General features: G+C 44.8%; 1 protein-coding gene across 1 annotated transcript; it reads left to right on the top strand.

Annotated features, from left to right (window-relative positions):
- The first annotated feature begins 1,985 nt into the window (after positions 1-1,985).
- CLDN11 (claudin 11) lies at positions 1,986-16,681 on the top strand. Its single transcript, XM_027112523.1, has 3 exons — positions 1,986-2,420; positions 5,973-6,137; positions 15,370-16,681. Exons 1-3 carry the CDS (start codon positions 2,195-2,197, stop codon positions 15,600-15,602), a joined length of 624 nt encoding a protein of 207 aa, XP_026968324.1. The 5' UTR covers positions 1,986-2,194; the 3' UTR covers positions 15,603-16,681.
- Positions 16,682-16,895: the final 214 nt, after the last annotated feature.

Below are 16,895 nucleotides of genomic sequence, written 5' to 3'. Positions count from 1 at the left end.
GACTTATGATCTATATCTTGGAGTGTTGAGTAGGAAGTCTTGTGCTTACTGAAATCCTTCTCATCTTTAAATCTCATGATTGTTGATAGAGGAATATAATAAGCCAAATGTATCAAAGGGAGTTAAAACTGTTTAATGTAAATATAGCCCAAGGACAACTTCTCTACATGATAGAAAAGTACATATAATAGGTCTTACTTGAATGCATGGAGAGAAGGTGGCTTGATGATGTTGATGACGGTGGTGATGATGATGATGATGACAGCTTACACTTGCAGAACACTCACTCTAGGCTAGGCAGTGTTCTCAGTGGAGTGCAGATACTAACTTATCTACAGTGAGCAGGAGCTGTCAGCCTAGCTTTTAATGTCAAAAATGAGACACGAGGGCTTCCCTGGTGGCGCAGTGGTTGAGAGTCCGCCTGCCGATGCAGGGGACACGGGTTCGTGCCCCGGTCTGGGAGGATCCCACATGCCGCGGAGCGGCTGGGCCCGTGAGCCATGGCCGCTGAGCCTGCGTGTCCGGAGCCTGTGCTCTGCAACGGGAGAGGCCACAACAGTGAGACGCCTGCGTACCGCAAAAAAAAAAAAAAAAAAAAGAGAGAGAGACACGAGCCCTTTAGGAATTTTCAGAAGGTGACAATCAGGACAGGTTCCCAGGAATGGTTAGTGAGGTGGGATGCAGGCTACCCCTTCCTTGTTATGTGAACTTGGGCAACTTAGCCTCTCTCATGCTGTTTCTTCGTGAGTATTATGTGTAAAGAATCATTCCTACCATAAAGGGCTGCTAAGAGAATTAAATGAGATAATTTATAAAATATAAACGCATGCACATGGTACATGACAGCTGCATAAATGTGAGTTGCTACTGGTGTTGTTATCATTACTCTGGCCATGGCCACCTCTGATGATTTTTGACCACTGGCAAAGGATCATTTTCTTTCTACCAGTAACTATGGTATGCTGAATGCTTCAAGTCTGTTTCTTAGGGCAATTCTCAGCTCATCAGTTGCCATCCTGGGCTGACAATGGAATATTACTCAGCCATAGAAAGAAACGAAATTGAGTTATTTGTAGTGAGGTAGATGGACCTAGAGTCTGTCATACAGAGTGAAGTAAGTCCGAAAGAGAAAAACAAATACCGTATGCTAACACATATATATGGAATCTAAAAAAAAAAAAAGGTACTGATGAACCTAGTGGCAGGGCAGGAATAAAGACACAGACATAGAGAATGGACTTGGGGGGGGAGGGGGAAGCTGGGGTGAAGTGAGAGTAGCATCGACACACACACACACACACACACACACACACACACACATATATATATAGCTAGTGGGAAGCAGCCGCATAGCACAGGGAGATCAGCTCCGTGCTTTGGGAAACCTAGAGGGGTGGGATAGGGAGGGCGGAGGGAGGCTAAAGAGGGAGGGGATATGGGGATTTATGTATGCGTGTGGCTGATTCACTTTGTTGTACAACAGAAACTAACACAGTACTGTGAAGCAGTTATACTCCAATAAAGATGTATTAAAACACAAAAACAAAAAACAATCCTGGGCCAAGGAGGAACTGTACTGGGCGCTCTTGGGAGTACCACGGTCCTTGCTCTCAGCTGGGAAGGAACAGGGAGAAGCTGAGGAGGGATGGAGCGAGAGACCCAGAGATAGGATGAGAGAGGGGCAGCAAGAAGAGAAAGAATTCGCAGCAAAATAGAACTCGCGCCTGACGCAGGCCCTCTTGTCACTGTCCATTACTTGGACCTGGATCGAATTATTTTCTTTCGAAATTTTATTATTTCCAACACTAACCGTGCGACGCTCGCCGGCGGGGCGGCGGGATCACCCCCTCCCTAACTCTGCTTCCCTCCACATCCCACTCCTGACCCCGCCCGGCGATTGGTCTGCTGGACCCGGGGCCGTCGCGGATTGGAGCTCGCCGGCCGGGTCTGCGGGGTTTAAAGAGGGGGGCGGGGGCGCGCTGCCCAGCTGCGCTGCTGTCCTCGCCGCGCGCCCGTCGTGCAGCTGGGCTCGCTGCGTCTCGTGGCTTCCCGCCTCCTCCAGCATCCCGCATCTCGCCGTCGCAGGCCAACGGCTCGCCAGCGCGGGAGAAGGAGGGCCGGGTCAGGCGCCGTCGAGCCCGGGCGCGGGCACAGCTAGTGAGGGGAGAGGCGCAGGGACTCCAGGGCGGCCACGATGGTGGCCACATTCCTGCAGATAGTGGGTTTCGTCACGAGCTTCGTGGGTTGGATCGGCATCATCGTCACCACGTCCACCAATGACTGGGTGGTGACCTGCGGCTACACTATCCCCACCTGCCGCAAGCTGGACGAGCTGGGCTCCAAGGGGCTGTGGGCCGACTGCGTCCTGGCCACGGGGCTGTACCACTGCAAGCCCCTGGTGGACATCCTCATCCTGCCGGGTAAGGACCCTGCCTTGCAAGTGGCTGTCCTAAATAAACCCTTTCCTTCCGGGCAGATGGGGGAGGGGAGCATTAGGCAGCGTTCACAGAATTATCTGGGGGCTTGAAGACTTTGGGGCATCTTTTGACACCTTCAGTCCTACTTTGTTGAGGAGGAATTAGGTAGCCCTGAACTTAACCTCTCTCAGCCTCAGTTTTCTTATCTGGAATTTGGGATGACAGTGGTGGCCACTGGCCGAGTCACCCTGAGAAGGTAATGAACTGAGACATAGACACATAGTTGGAACTCCCTACATATTAATTACCGTAGCCTCACCTGCCGCGTGCTCCCACTGTGGGTGGATCAGAAGTACTTCATCCCCTGGCCTCCTCCTTCAGGCGCCCCGCTTTCCCTGTTAGAATCCACCCGCAGAGGCTGGAGGAGGAAAGAGAGAAACAAAAGCATTCCAGCTACCCGAACAGGCGCAGGCTGAGTTTCCCAGTCCTTGTGGGACGGCCGAGGTGTCCTGGCCAAGTTAGGGCCCTCCTACCTGCGCCCAGTCGGTTCCCACAGGCCCCGGGGCCTGTCCCATTTCCCCTACCCCTTGCCCCCGCAGTGAAGGGCGTCGGTCCTCGGGCCTGCCGAGATTCCCCTCCCAGTCTCCGCACCCTGGGGTCAGAGAGGGAAGAACGGGCGCCCCTGGGAGGGCCCACTCACCTTGGGAAAAGAAGCAACTCCGCGGGTCGCCCCCTCCCCTACGGCTGTGCCTCAGAGTGGGGAGGGGAGGGAAGAGTTGCCTAGTTTCCACCTTCCCCGATGCCAGCCGGTGCCGAATCTTAACTTGCTGCCCTGTTGAAAAATTCTGGGCAAGTTTCAATTCAGATTTAAACCTCGAGCCAGTTGGATGATTGACAAGGTCTTCGGAGCCCCTTCAGGTTTTCTGCTCGGAATCTTGGCTTATCCCGGCCCAGGCCTAAGCACGACTGTCTCACTAGCCTTTGAGGATGGTGCGCCTTTAAAGGCCTATCCCGGTTTCCTTAACAAGTGGAGTAACTGGGCGGTAGGCCGGAGTAACTGGCCCCCGAGGCCGCCAGTCTGGGAGACTTTGGCTTTGGCCTTCTCCTGGATGAGCTTTTCTCTCCCGAAGACTGTCCCTCTTTAAGCCTCACCTCAAGTGCTTCCTATTTCCAGGTCCTTGTAGTCGGAATCTATCGCCCTTCCTCCTTGCCACCCTGGTATTTGACCCCTATCCCCGTCAGTGCACGTTTTGACTTCTCTGTTCCTTGTTTGTGAGTCAAGTTCTCCTAGCACATTTTAAATTCCTCAGAGATATAGATAGCATCCTACCCTCTTTGCATCTTCCCCTGCACCTGGCACTGCCCCTGACACACAGCAGGTACGCACAGTGCGTGCCAGTCCTGCCCTCCATTTTGGACTTTCAGAATGACAGAGGTCTGGGGAACCCAGATGTGGACCCACCTCCAGTTAAAGCTGCCGTTGGTCGACCTGGATCAGACTCTGGGATGCAGTGCTTACAATCCGAGTGCTTTGCGACAAGTTCCTAACCTCTATGAACCCCGGTCATCTTCTTTTAAAAATTAAAATGAAACCAACCCCCTATCTTTCAGAGTTGTTTTGGGGATTAAATGAGATGAGAAATGTAAGCCTCCTTAGATGGAGTAGAGGCTCCCTAAATGGTAGCTATATTTTTTATTAAAAGCCGGGCATGGTATTTTTAAGAATCTGACTTGAAGCATAAAATTACTCTCTGCTTCCTTCCTCCTGAAATTAAATTTGCTGAGCATTCGGTGACAAGTGGTTTATTTTTAGAGAACATAGACCATCCTACAGACGGAGTACACTTTAGGGAGGGCCTAATCCTTCCTGTGGTCCCCTCCCTCACACTGTAGGTGGGGACAGGGACAGATCTCAGTCTCCATCTTTAGATTCTCAAATGTGGCCTGGACACCTAGCATGTTCACAGACCGTGCCATGAATTTCAGAATCCGGGTGGCTAGCTGACTCTCCTTTATGTCAGCCCTGGTTCTCTGACCAGTCGCAGGGGCTTAGGGCTGAGGTCAGAGGTCTTGCCTCAGACCTCCTGTGGCTCCTATCTGGGGGTCTTCAAGTCAACAGATACTTGATTGATTTATTACCCTTAATTCAGAAGAAACTGAGTTGGGCAATTGTTGGGAGCGTGCCCTTGTGGAGTCTGAATTCTCGCAAAACACAACTTGCTAAGAGGCAATCTTGCAGTCGGGTCTTGGTGCACGGGTAGGCTGGCCACATTTGGTGTGAGGGTCCTGCCACGGGAGGCAGAAGCTGGGGCTTGTTTTTGGGTTTGCCATTAACTCTGCTTCCCCCAGGTCATTAGCTCTACTTTCCTCTGAGTCAAGAGGGAGAGTTACAACTCCCCGACCCCCTTTTTTGAAGGAGGGAGAGTGTTTTAGTGAGAAACGATACATTTAAGTGTGTCATATTCTCCCAGCATCTTGTCAGATTTATTTTACATAAATATTGCACATATTATAATCTGTTTCTTAATAAAGTAGCTACCTGGCATTTTATTTGACAGTATAAAGTTCAGGTAGCTTTGCTCCACTCTTATTATTCAACTCGTTAATTCCTTCATTCATAATTGTATGTTTACATCATCTGTTGTGGCCACTGTGTTAACTCCATGAAGACCAAGGCAGGTGTCTGTCTTCTAGGAATCCATGGGTCTGGAGAGATGCCTTTATGGAAAATGGACCATTGTGGAAGCATGCCCAGGGCACAGTCGGGGAGGCAGGAGATGGAGCCTGACCATCTATAGGGGACAGGATTCATGAGCAAGCAGTATCTGGGGAGATATCAAGAGAGGAAGCCTGAGTCTTAGCTTAGTCTAGTTAGGGCCACATACTGTTTATATACAATGTGAATTAAAAGCACATGATTAAGGGACAAAATCACCTAGTACACCTGGAGATAAAAGTACTGCCTTGACACAGAGTGAAATTAGGAATACCAGTAATAATAGCTGACCCTTTTTGCAGTACTTAGCATGCGCTAGGCACTGTTCTGAGCACTTCATGAATTAACGAATTTAATCTTAGTGGAATTCCATTGGAGAGATGTGGGTACTATTATTATTTTTACTCTGTAGGTGAGGAAAGTGTCAAGACACTTGCCCAAGGTCACACAGGTAGAACATATCAACAGCAGGCTGGGATCAACACAGACCATCACAGAAGAATTCTTCAAAGATTTGAATTTTAATCTGAATTTTTCACAAGGTGATGTAACAGTGTAATTGTACTCTTGGCCTCTTCATCTCGGAAGCTTGGAAGAGTGGTCTAAACCAGGGATCCCCATTCAGTCTCTCCAGCCCCCAACCTTCCTTTTTTTTTGTCACTGAGTCACGTTAAAAATTGAACATGCAAAGTGATCTTGGACAACATTTAACATATTATAAGTCCTGGAGTGGGACAAGAGGGAGGAAGAGGTAGATGGTGCTGGATTCCCGTGAGGCAGGACTGAGGATCCACGGGGACCCATGGCCTAACCCACCCTGTCTGCACTCTTGTTCCCAGGCTACGTGCAGGCTTGCCGAGCCCTGATGATCGCTGCCTCAGTCCTGGGTCTGCCGGCCATTCTCCTGCTGCTGACCGTTCTCCCCTGCATCCGAACGGGCCATGAGCCTGGCGTGGCCAAGTACAGGCGGGCCCAGCTGGCTGGCGTCATGCTCATTCTTGTGGGTAAGACAGCTTTCTGTAGAGCACCCCAACTCCCAGCGAACCTGAAGAATCTCGGGTCTTGCTGCTGCTTCATCGAGTTCAAGAGACGTGTGCAAGGAAGGCATGTGAATCCACTGGGGGAAAAGCCCCCCACAATGTGTATCCCTTTATGTTTCTTGGGCGGTTGATGCAGAGGGATAAGTAATGTCTGTGGGAATCACTGAACATAAAAGTAAGTTAAGGGATTTCCCTGGCTGTCCAGTGGTTAGGGCTCTGCACGTCCACTGCAGGGGGTGCAGGTTCGATCCCTGGTCCGGGAACTGAGATCCCACAGGCCGTTCGGCGCTGCCAAGGAAAAAAAAAGTTAAAGAAAACAAACAAAAAGGATTTTGAGGGTATACCTAAGAGAGAGAACAGTAGGCAGAAGAGAGTTACAGGAAAGCTCTCCACTCAGGCCTCATGATAAAAATCCCTTTTTGGAAACACCTGTGTCCAGGTCCCACTGCAGGTCCATTGAGTCAGAATTTCTGGGCATTAGACCAGGCAAAGATACTTTTTGAAAGCTTCCCAGGTGACTCTTGAGTGCAACCAGGATTGAGAACTTCAGTTAACATATAAAGAAAGACCAGAGAAAGAGGAGGGCAAGATAAAAGTAAGATGCTGAGGGTGGTAGATCACCAGGTGATGATTCCATCTTTTATTCAGTAAGCATTCACTGAGCACCCGCTGAGTGCTGGGCAGTATGGTAGGCACTGGGGATACTGGAGAAAAGAAGGTAGTCTGTGCTTTGAGTGTACTTGGACATCTTGATGTACTTGGTATACTTGCTCATCTAAAAGGTACACAGGCTGTGCACACACATAGGAAGGCATCTGATCCAGATTGGAGGAGTTTTCCAGAGCAGAGGACCCTGGCGATGAATTTTGAGAGCTGGATAGAAGGTGATCAGGTCATGGATTGGAGAGAGGGACAGCTCAGGCCAAGGACACGCCATGTGCTGGTTCAGTGTTCCTGATTACACCTGCACACGGGGGTCTTGATTTAACAGCCTAGGGAGGGTCCTTCTAGCTCTACTCTCTGACATGCATTTTAAGAACAGCAGCTCTTGTTGCCAAGTGTCCCGAGACATTGTGAGGAGACATTGGTTTGGATATGAGTTTGATATAAATCATGTTCTCCTGGGACAGGAAATTCCCATCCCCAAACTGGTATCAGACCACGTGTTTGAGGGGGAAAGGTAAGGAGCCAGGGTTCTGTGTGGATCAGTGCCACTTAGTGACGGTCACCCACAGTGACACCGGTGAGGTGAGGAGACATGAGGCATAGGGGTGAGGTTTCCCTTGATTGCAAAGGGTTGGAGGTTTTTAGAGCCTTGTGAAGCCATGGAGAATTCAGAGGAGGGGCTTGCGTGTGCGTGTGCATGTGCGTGTGTGTGCATGTGTGTGTGTGCATATGTGTGTGTGTGTGTGTGTGTGTGTGTGTTAATAGGAGTGAAAAGACCAGAAAACCTCTGTAATGTCCAGAGAAGAATTTGGGCGTGGACATTTTGGTTCCCGCCACAAAGAATTTGTGTGGGAGTGCCACACGGAACACAAAATCAGCATCATGTGCTTCAGTCAACTCACAGGGTCCTTCCTTGTAGTGCTTTTCGATGGCCAGATCTTTGCATCTGAACTCCCTTTCCAGTAGGTTGACAAAAGCTCTACAATTAAACTGGTTTGCAGAATCCAGGTGAAACCCTTCTCATCCCAGATATTTGCGGTTGTTTGTAACTTTCCTCACATTCTTACAGAAGCCCCAGAAGGCTTTCTCGTTAGCTCTGAGGATCCCAGAACCAAAGGATGGGTCCGTTGTGTTGAGCGTTCATCTTTAGAAATCCTAGCCTTCCATATGAGAGTCACAGAATATCCACAAGTAAGAGAATACATGAGAAAACCCCAAACCCAAACCCTGTAGAAAATAAAGATATAAAAGCAAAGTCACAGAGACAAATTGGTATTTAAAAAACCCCTGAAAACAACTTAATTGTCCAGTTGAATATAATGATTATTAAAAAAATAACAACCCGTCGTTTGAAACTTCCTAGACGAATTAAATACTGTTTTTCTTCATCTTTTTCAAGTGGGTTGGTGGATGCAGACAGAATCATAGAGAGGAGAGTGAGAGGGGTGGGCAGGTATGGGTGTGAGCTCCTCAGTCTTTGTTTGCTGCCCAGAGGGAGACGATGGACGGGGCATTGAGTGATCTGACACCCCTTCCCCCAGGGAGGCTGCCCCTTGCCCTCTTGTAGCCTTGCATCTCCAGTAGTACTTGCGTCCTCTTTGATGGTTCCTGTCTGGATTTGTTTCTCAGTGGGTCGCGGCTTGCCTTTGGGTTGGATGTTGTTTAGACTGGAACAAGCTCCCTTGCTTGCTAGATCTGGGAATGTAAAGCTCATTGTCTCAAGTGTGGCACCTGCTGGCCTCCCCTAGGTCTTCTCGGCAGGGAGCCCGTGTGCCTTGTTTCCCCTGCCTTGTTTCCTCTGCTGGGCAGTGGGTGGGAGGAACAAGAGAGAGTGAAGCCTCCCTTTGTGTGGCTCAGGATGGGCTTCTGTCCTAGGGGTCACCAGAGGTGCTCCAGTTGAGGTGTGGTCCCCTTCCAACGGGGGCCAGGCACACTGGGGTGTGAGAGCCTGGGAACCGGAAACAGTGTCAAAGCTAATCTTGGGATGAAAACTGTAAGCACTTTTAATGAAAATCAGTTCTTCCTGACTCTGAAAACCTTTATTTTTCAGAAAGCTTAAAATAAATTATGTCTGTGGTACAACAGCTTATCTTCTCAGGAGTCTGAGTTCAGTGTTGTGAGGATTTGGTTCCTGCTGTGGGGGAAGGAATGGGAGCCCGAAGCTGCCGATTTCTTAAGCTAGATGAGTAGTTCAAGGCGCAGTGGGCGCCTCAGATCCAGGATGGAGCAGAGGCAAATCTAATTCTAACCTATGGCTTTTCAAGAGCCCCTGCTGAGGCAGGAGGTATCTATGCCCTGAGATGCTTCATCCTATCATGTGGAGTCAGACCAACTGTACTAAATCTTGGACCCACCGCTTTCTAGCTGTGTGAATGGGGCCAGTTACTTAATGTCTCTGAGGCTTTATATAAAATGGGGACAATACTGCCTACTTCTGAGGTTGGTAAGAATAGTGAAATGATGTATGCAAGTTATTTAGCATGCATGGTGTCTGGCGCCTAGTAGGTGCTCAACAACTGGTTGCTACCTTATAGATGTTGTTGTTTAGAGGAAATAGAGAGCTAACCTAGAAGGTAACTGGGTATTCCTTCCATCACATCTAATTTCTGCAAGGTCATCTCCACACATGAAACTGGTAGGGAGAGATGACGAGCTGTTCCTGGAAACACCAGGTCACATCCTGGTCTAATGGAAATATTTTCTTTGCTTACTTTGTAAAAACCAGAGTGTAGGGATCAATAGTTTGAGTTTTGGACTTATTCCATTATGAAAAGTCATGATAAGCTACCCAACTGAAAATGCTCAAGCTTAGTTCTGATTCAGTCTACTTCTCATCTCACTGTAAGTTACAAAGTCCTTGATTTGGGTGTTTCTTGGGGAGATGGGGTAGGGAATGGAAGGAAAGGAAATGTATTTTCCTTCCTAAGTGGAATCCTTCGTCTTCTCTCCTCCTTTTCAAAAGTATGGCCTCAGGAATCCAATATTTGTATTGGAAAAAAGGTTTCAAAAGTATGGCCTCAGGAATCCAATATTTGTATTGGAAAAAAGTTTGCAACTTGGAACTTATAGGCTAATAATGAAAGTGCCGTAAAATAAAGGGTATATGCAAATGTGGGAAATATTGAGCTTGTCACACACAGAGAATCGGATGTCCTAGGGGGATTGGGAATCCTTGGGTGTGAAATAAACAGTGATGCCCTTAATCCCGGAGTACTGAGATAATAGAAAAAGTCTTCTTTCAAACTCATTGACTTTACACAAAGTTCCTAATCTAAATCAAATTTCATGTGGGTAGAAGAAAGGATGTAGCATCTTAGTATGGTTGTGGCTTAAAATGACCTTATTAGTAAAATTGGAGGAATTAACTGCTTTATGGGGTCTTTCCTGTCTCTAACTTCAGTGTTTTTTAAAAACTTAACAAATAACCACGAAGCTGGCTTTTAAAAAAGGTTGTAGGAAAAAAGAGATAACGATGTGTGGAATAGAAATAAAGGGGAAAAAGGGCTGAAAGCAGGCCAGGAAAATAATGTACTCAGATATTCCATTGACTTGATGATTGTTGTAAACATTAGATCTTCATAAAAGTCATTGCATAGAGGCCTGTGTCCTCTGGCGGCTGTTTTCTTAAGTCAAACTTTAGACAGTGACAAATGGAAAAAGGAAAGACGAAACATTTTGTGGTTTCAAATTATAAGGAAACAACAAATACGTACGACTCCAACCAACAGCTGGTTAGAAATCTGATTACTTGCTGTCTTGAGTTAACCGGATTCTTTGTGAAAAGCTAAAGTGAATTGCTAGTTAGATCATATGAGATAATAGCATCAATTGCGGAAGATGGCGTTCGGTGCACTGTAAAATGTTAAATGGAAGGGGATTTTAAAAAAAGGTGTTGTGGAAAATTTGAAGCATACGCAAACGTAGAGGCTAGTGTAATGAACCCAAACTCATTCCCAATAATGATCAACTCACCTTCAATCTGCTTCGTCTCTGTACGTCTACTTTTCTCCCAGTCCCCAGATTTTTTTGAAGCAAATCTCAGATATCAGATCAAGGGAGATTTTTTCCAGTATTACTAATGTAAGTCAGAGTAATTTAAGTTATTTTAATGAAAATATTGCTTTGTGCTGGAAACGATGCCTTTAAAAGTTGTTTCAATGCTTAGTACTGAAAGTGACGAAGCCTGAAAACAGAGGTGCTCATTGGAGGAAGGAAGAAATGTCAGGGTCTGCTGCTCTTCTGTCTTTCTGGGCTTCTTTGTCTGTCTGTCCTTCTCTCTCTGTCTCTAAGCTGTTACCTCCAAAGCCAAACACACCTGTACCAATTTTATTTAACTTCATCACATTTATTTAACTCCATGTATTACCCTGTGTCATCTAATCCCTAAAGAGATGAAAAGCTACACTTACATTTCATTTTTGCTCTTAAACTGCCTTCCCAAGTATTTTCTGTGTTTGGCTACATCAAGATCATTGCTAACTTTTAATAAGGGTATTTCCTATCAACTAAAGAACTGATTGTATTAAATTATTTGAAATTTATCCAAAAGGGCAAACAATTTTATTCTATGAGGAGCAAGGATTTCTGCTTGTGAGAGGACCAAGTCCAGATGAATCTATATCTATACAGTGAAGCTTTCTTCTCCCCTTCTCCTTCTTTTGTTTTTTCAGATGAAGATATCCCTAATTTTCACTTTCTAGTCCCCCACAAGTGGCAGAATTTTTTTCCTCTTGTGCAGTTAATTATTGCATCTTCTGAAGTTAGAAGAGGAGGAACAAATTGAAAAATCTAAGTGTTAAAATTCCCCGTCCTGGGCTTCCCTGGTGGTGCAGTGGTTGAGAGTTCGCCTGCCGATGCAGGGGACGCGGGCTCGTGCCTGGTCCGGGAGGATCCCACATGCCACGGAGCGGCTGGGCCCGTGAGCCATGGCCGCTGAGCCTGCGCGTCCGGAGCCTCTGCTCCGCAGCGGGAGAGGCCACGGCAGTGAGAGGCCCGCGTACCGCAAATTAAAAAAAAGAGAAAAAAATTCCCACTGTCCTATTTTTAGAGACTTAATTTAAAAATAAATTCTGATGACATAAAAAGAAATGAAAATTCCCTTTACCTTCCTTCAATGTTCTTTACCTTATGGGTAACTGTGACTTTTTAAGAAAAACATTTTCTTTATTTTCCCCAAATATGGAGAGAATCATTACAAACTCTTTGTATGTGTGTGTGTGTCTGCAAATAGCAATAATTCTAGCAGGCCTCCTATGTCTTTAAGAAAGCCAAAAATTACTGCCAGTTCTATTAATGTGTCACATCTTTCAGCTGAGTATGATATGACTTGCATTTTTAACTTTACTGATTAAAACTAGTAAATCAGTAAATCTTCTTTCCCTTTAAACCATGCTGAAATTGAGTAAACTCCTTTTTCTGGTTTTTAAACATTCTTCGTTGTGAGTTCAGTTGAAGGTCACAGTGAACCTCTCATTCCCTTTATGTTGTGTGGCAGTCTGTCATCTTCTAGTGGTTTTTGATGTGGTCCATCTTTGAGAGCCACAGGAATTCCACCCAGGGTTCAATTATCTACTAGGAAATAAAGAGCCTGCTGGTGCTCATTTGCTTTGTTTTGCATGGACTGTAAAAGAAGGCCATCTTTAATGAGGTAAATCATGAGCTTGTAGCTTTGAGTGTGTTAAAGTCACATTCAAGTTTTATAATTTTGGAAGTCAGTTTTGGTGTGGATGAGGTGGAGAATAGACTGGAAATGAATCTACCTCTCATCTCTCCATCTGTCTGTCCATCCATCCACCCATTCACTCACCCAGTCCTATAAGTTCATTATTTAAATGTTCAGACATTTTAATGATTTTTCCTTTTTCTGGTGAATTATATAGGAATGAAATCTAACAAAATCTCTAAAACATTCAAAATCAAGAGTGATAATTACTTTTGAATAGCGAGGCTGATTCTTTCCCTACGTGAAGATAACCTTTGCTTAGGAAAAGGGAAAGAATTCAGTGAAATTAGAGGCAAACTTTAAATCTTATTCTATAAAATCTAAACCAACCTGCAAGTTAAGTGAGGTTTAAATGAAATGTGGAGAATGCTTTTGTTTGTGTGTGTGTGTGTGTGTGTGTGTGTGTGTGTGTGTGTGTGTGTGGTATATATAAATACAAAGTAATTGAAAAACATAAAACTTAATTTGAACCATAACCTGTTTTGAATCCAGTTAATAGTTTATAGGAAAGATCAATTGGATTGAACCAAATCAACTGGGAATCAAATCTTTTTTTTTTCCCTATGGAATTTGGCTTTTCCCTCCCCACCTTTCCCTCTGATCAAGCTTGGGTGTTTGGAAGCCCTTGCTAGGTTGCTGTTTTTGCCCATATCAGAACGAATGCCCCTTTTTGGCATCTAGGGGTGTGTAGCTGGATCGTGTCTTGATATGAAGAATCTAGATCAATTCTTTCTGGCTCAAACACTCTAGAAAAAGCTTGTGCCCCTTTCATGATAGAGAAAAGGCTTTTCTCTGTGCCTCACTGAGAGTATAACTATGACAATAGCCAAGCAGTTCTCCAAGAGTGCCAGATTTGGAATCTGTGGCCAGAGGAAGAGAAAGAAAAAAATTATATCTTAAGTATTCAAAGCCCTGCATTGGAAAGGGAAGGTTCCATCAACCAGAACAACTGGTGTTCTTGAGAATACTCTATTCACAGAAGGAAAATACATCTTCTTATGGTATCGCATATAAAACTATTACAGAAGCTGGCATGATGGTGCTTTACTCTTTAAGTGAAGCTATTAGCATATGGACAGATTTTAGCTTCTTAGATAATCTATCAATATATAAACTGCTTAAATATATGAATAGTTCACAGTTAACGGAATGAATTTAGGCTGTTAGAAAGCCAGTTGGAGCAATTCAAAGCCCCCAAGTTCACTTTCTTACTTCTGACTTCCACTTGGGATCTATACTTTTTTAGGACAGGAATCACATCTATTTATATATATCTATACACACCTTGTGGGGATGGGCTTACAGTGTTGTCAACAAAACCCTATGTTACAATCTACACAAGTGCAATGAGATAGTCTAAAAGGTCTTTCAAAATGCGTAAGACTTAAATCTTTTCTTCAGTTTAGAACTAATGTACAGGGCTGTTAGATTTGAGTGCTATGTTAAAGAAAAATTACATTGTTTTCTCTGTGGGCATAGAAGTAAGTTAGAAAATTACTCTGTATAAGCAGAAAAAAGCTTGCTGAGTTGAAAGTGACAAGGGTACCCCTTGTAGCAAACAGTGCAATGCCCTGCCGTGAACGTATCGAAGGCTTTATGACTAACAATTAGAAACATTATTATTATTATTACTTTTTGGTCTGTCAACTTTCATGTGCCATCTCAACCTACATCTTTAACTAAAATTTCTGTGCTGCTGTAGTTGTGAGAGATCAGATGATACCAAAAGAAGAATGGAGTTACTTTGTCTAGAGCATTGTTATGTAGTACATTAGCCACTAGCTACATGTGTTCATTTAAACTAATTAAAATTCAAAATTTGGTTTTCAGTCTCACTACCCTCATAAGAAATGTTCAATAGCCCATGTAGCTTGTAGCTACCCTATTTGACTTGCTAGTGTAGAGGTTTAAAATGTTTCTTCAAGTCTTTATAGGCTCCCGCCTGCCCTGTTTTGTTACTTTGCTTGGGAGGAGGGGAAGCACTAAATGATGTAGAGGCTATTTCTTATGGTGATGACATTTGTTGTGATGGGTCACAACCCTTGAATGGGTAGCTTCTTTTACTCTGAGAACTGTTCATGTGTGTATGGAGATTTTGTGACTGTGAAACAGCACAATACAAACTCAGACTCTTAGCCGATACTCCACTGAGGTCTGGCAGTATTCACCACAGCAAGAGAATTTTCATAGCTTCTTCTGGTCTTTGTACTATGAATTGACCAAACTGAAAGAATAGAGTGGAAATTGGAGTGGGCACTGTCTTGTTTCTCATTTTTGAATAGCTCAGGTCATCCAGTCATTCAACTGGTATACACTGAGCACATACTCTGTGCTTTGTACTGAGCTAAACTCTGACTTTACAGACATAAGACATGGGCCCTGCCTTCAAGGAACTCAGAACTTGGAATGGGAAGTAGACATGTAAAGAGATAATTATAATGCAATTAGGTAAGTGTAAGAGTAGAATTATAATTATAGGTATATAAAGTCAAGATATATAAATAAATACAAATACATATTTTTTGGACTTAAATGATTTATTTCTAGGTTTTTACATCAGAGCTCTTTTGTCTCCGCCACCTGTTGAAAAAATTAGGACCTAGCAGTTTGGTACAAGCTTTTGATCAGCTTATTCCATAGATTCAAACCTTTAAGTTCTGATTGCCCCTGCGGGAGCAGAGCTGAGTGTATTGAGTTTTTGGAGTTGGTTGGAAGCCAGGGGGGTGTGTATGTGGAGTGAAGGGGAGCCTGTCCGCTGCTGGTGTGTGATGGGGATGCCCAGTCACAGCCCTCTCCATGTCTCCCCAGCTCTCTGTGCCATGGTCGCCACCATCTGGTTTCCTGTGTGCGCCCACCGTGAGACCACCATCGTGAGCTTTGGCTACTCCCTGTACGCGGGCTGGATCGGTGCTGTGCTGTGCCTTGTGGGTGGCTGTGTCATCATCTGCTGCGCCGGAGATGCCCAGTCATTTGGTGAAAACCGTTTCTACTACTCTTCGGGCTCCAGTTCCCCCACTCATGCCAAGAGCGCCCATGTATAAGAGAGCTACCAGCCTGCCCATGGAGGTGCTATAGATGCTGGGCCCATGGCCCTAGGTTTGCTTGCCACAGTGAGGGGGTGGGAAGCCCACTCCTCTGCCAGGCTCCAAAGCCAACGGTCTAGAAAAGCATCCTGTCTGGCATTTTGTAGTCTTAACACCTCCTCTCCTTTTGTTGCCTTAAGAGAAATCTTTAGCTCAGACGCCACACATTTTTTCCATGGTTTTGCCCACTATTAGCTCTTTTCTGGGCATTCCTTTGTCATATATATATATATATATATATATATATATACACACACACACACACACACACACACATATATATGGGAAAAAAATTTCCCCCTCTCTTTAACTTTTAAATATCTTGCAAACATTGCTGAGTTGGGTGTGGGGAGAGAAATAAAAGACACTTTCAAACTGTTACAGATGACAATGGGAGCCTCATAAACATGCCTCTCTGTTCCCTCCCTCCTCTCTCAGCTCCAAGGTCACTTAGTTATAACCAATAGAAAAAGATAGAATTGGGAACACGGGGTGGGGAAGGGAGGGGAATTGTGGCACTTTCCCTCCATGGGAAAGTTTCCCTTTTGTAAGTTGAGGGCAAGGGGTGGAGATATTTTTTAGTTTGTGATTTTACATTTATCTGTACATACTTTTTCAAGATTGCTCATTTTTATAACCATGGTTTTCCTGAAATTCTCAATTCATCAGTATGAAGGAAATGAACCAGGTAGACTTTAATGATACCATAAATAACAGTACAAGTGAGTATAACTCGAACTGACATTCCACAAAACGTTTTTGATGTCCAGGTTTGTATGATGTAGTTTTGAATCCTACACCTGCATGTGCTTCCATTTAACACATTTTAGAAGCTTTTCCCCATTTCTCTCTATTTTCATTCTGTTAGCTGCCTTGAAGCAATATTGTTTAACATAAATTGTACTGTTGAATTTGGCTTTATGGGTGCAAATACTGATGGTGTATCAGTATCTGGACCCCAAACTCTCCAAACATTGATGGTGCATTTTATTCTTTAAATGAAATCTGTGCAATAAAATAACGGACTGTCTGCAAAACTGGCCTTTAATATTCTGTTGTATCCAGAGGTATTCATCCATCAATTGAAAAATTTTTCATTAATCTCTGCTAGTAGTTTATAGGGAACCTGGTCAGGGATTCAAGAACCAGTCATTCTGCACTGCCATGAATAATTGAAAAGTTATATTTTATTCACTGTATCGTGGTGGTAAAGTGTGGTAGTAAAAATGTAACCTAGATGATCTCTAGGTC

Source organism: Aethalodelphis obliquidens, unplaced genomic scaffold, assembly GCF_003676395.1.
Source record: "Aethalodelphis obliquidens isolate GAN/ISIS:26980383/991018 unplaced genomic scaffold, ASM367639v1 scaffold1, whole genome shotgun sequence".
NCBI classification, from domain to species: Eukaryota; Metazoa; Chordata; class Mammalia; order Artiodactyla; family Delphinidae; genus Aethalodelphis; species Aethalodelphis obliquidens.
Note: the sequence above shows the minus strand (reverse complement) of the source record. Positions and strands in the feature narration are given on the sequence as shown.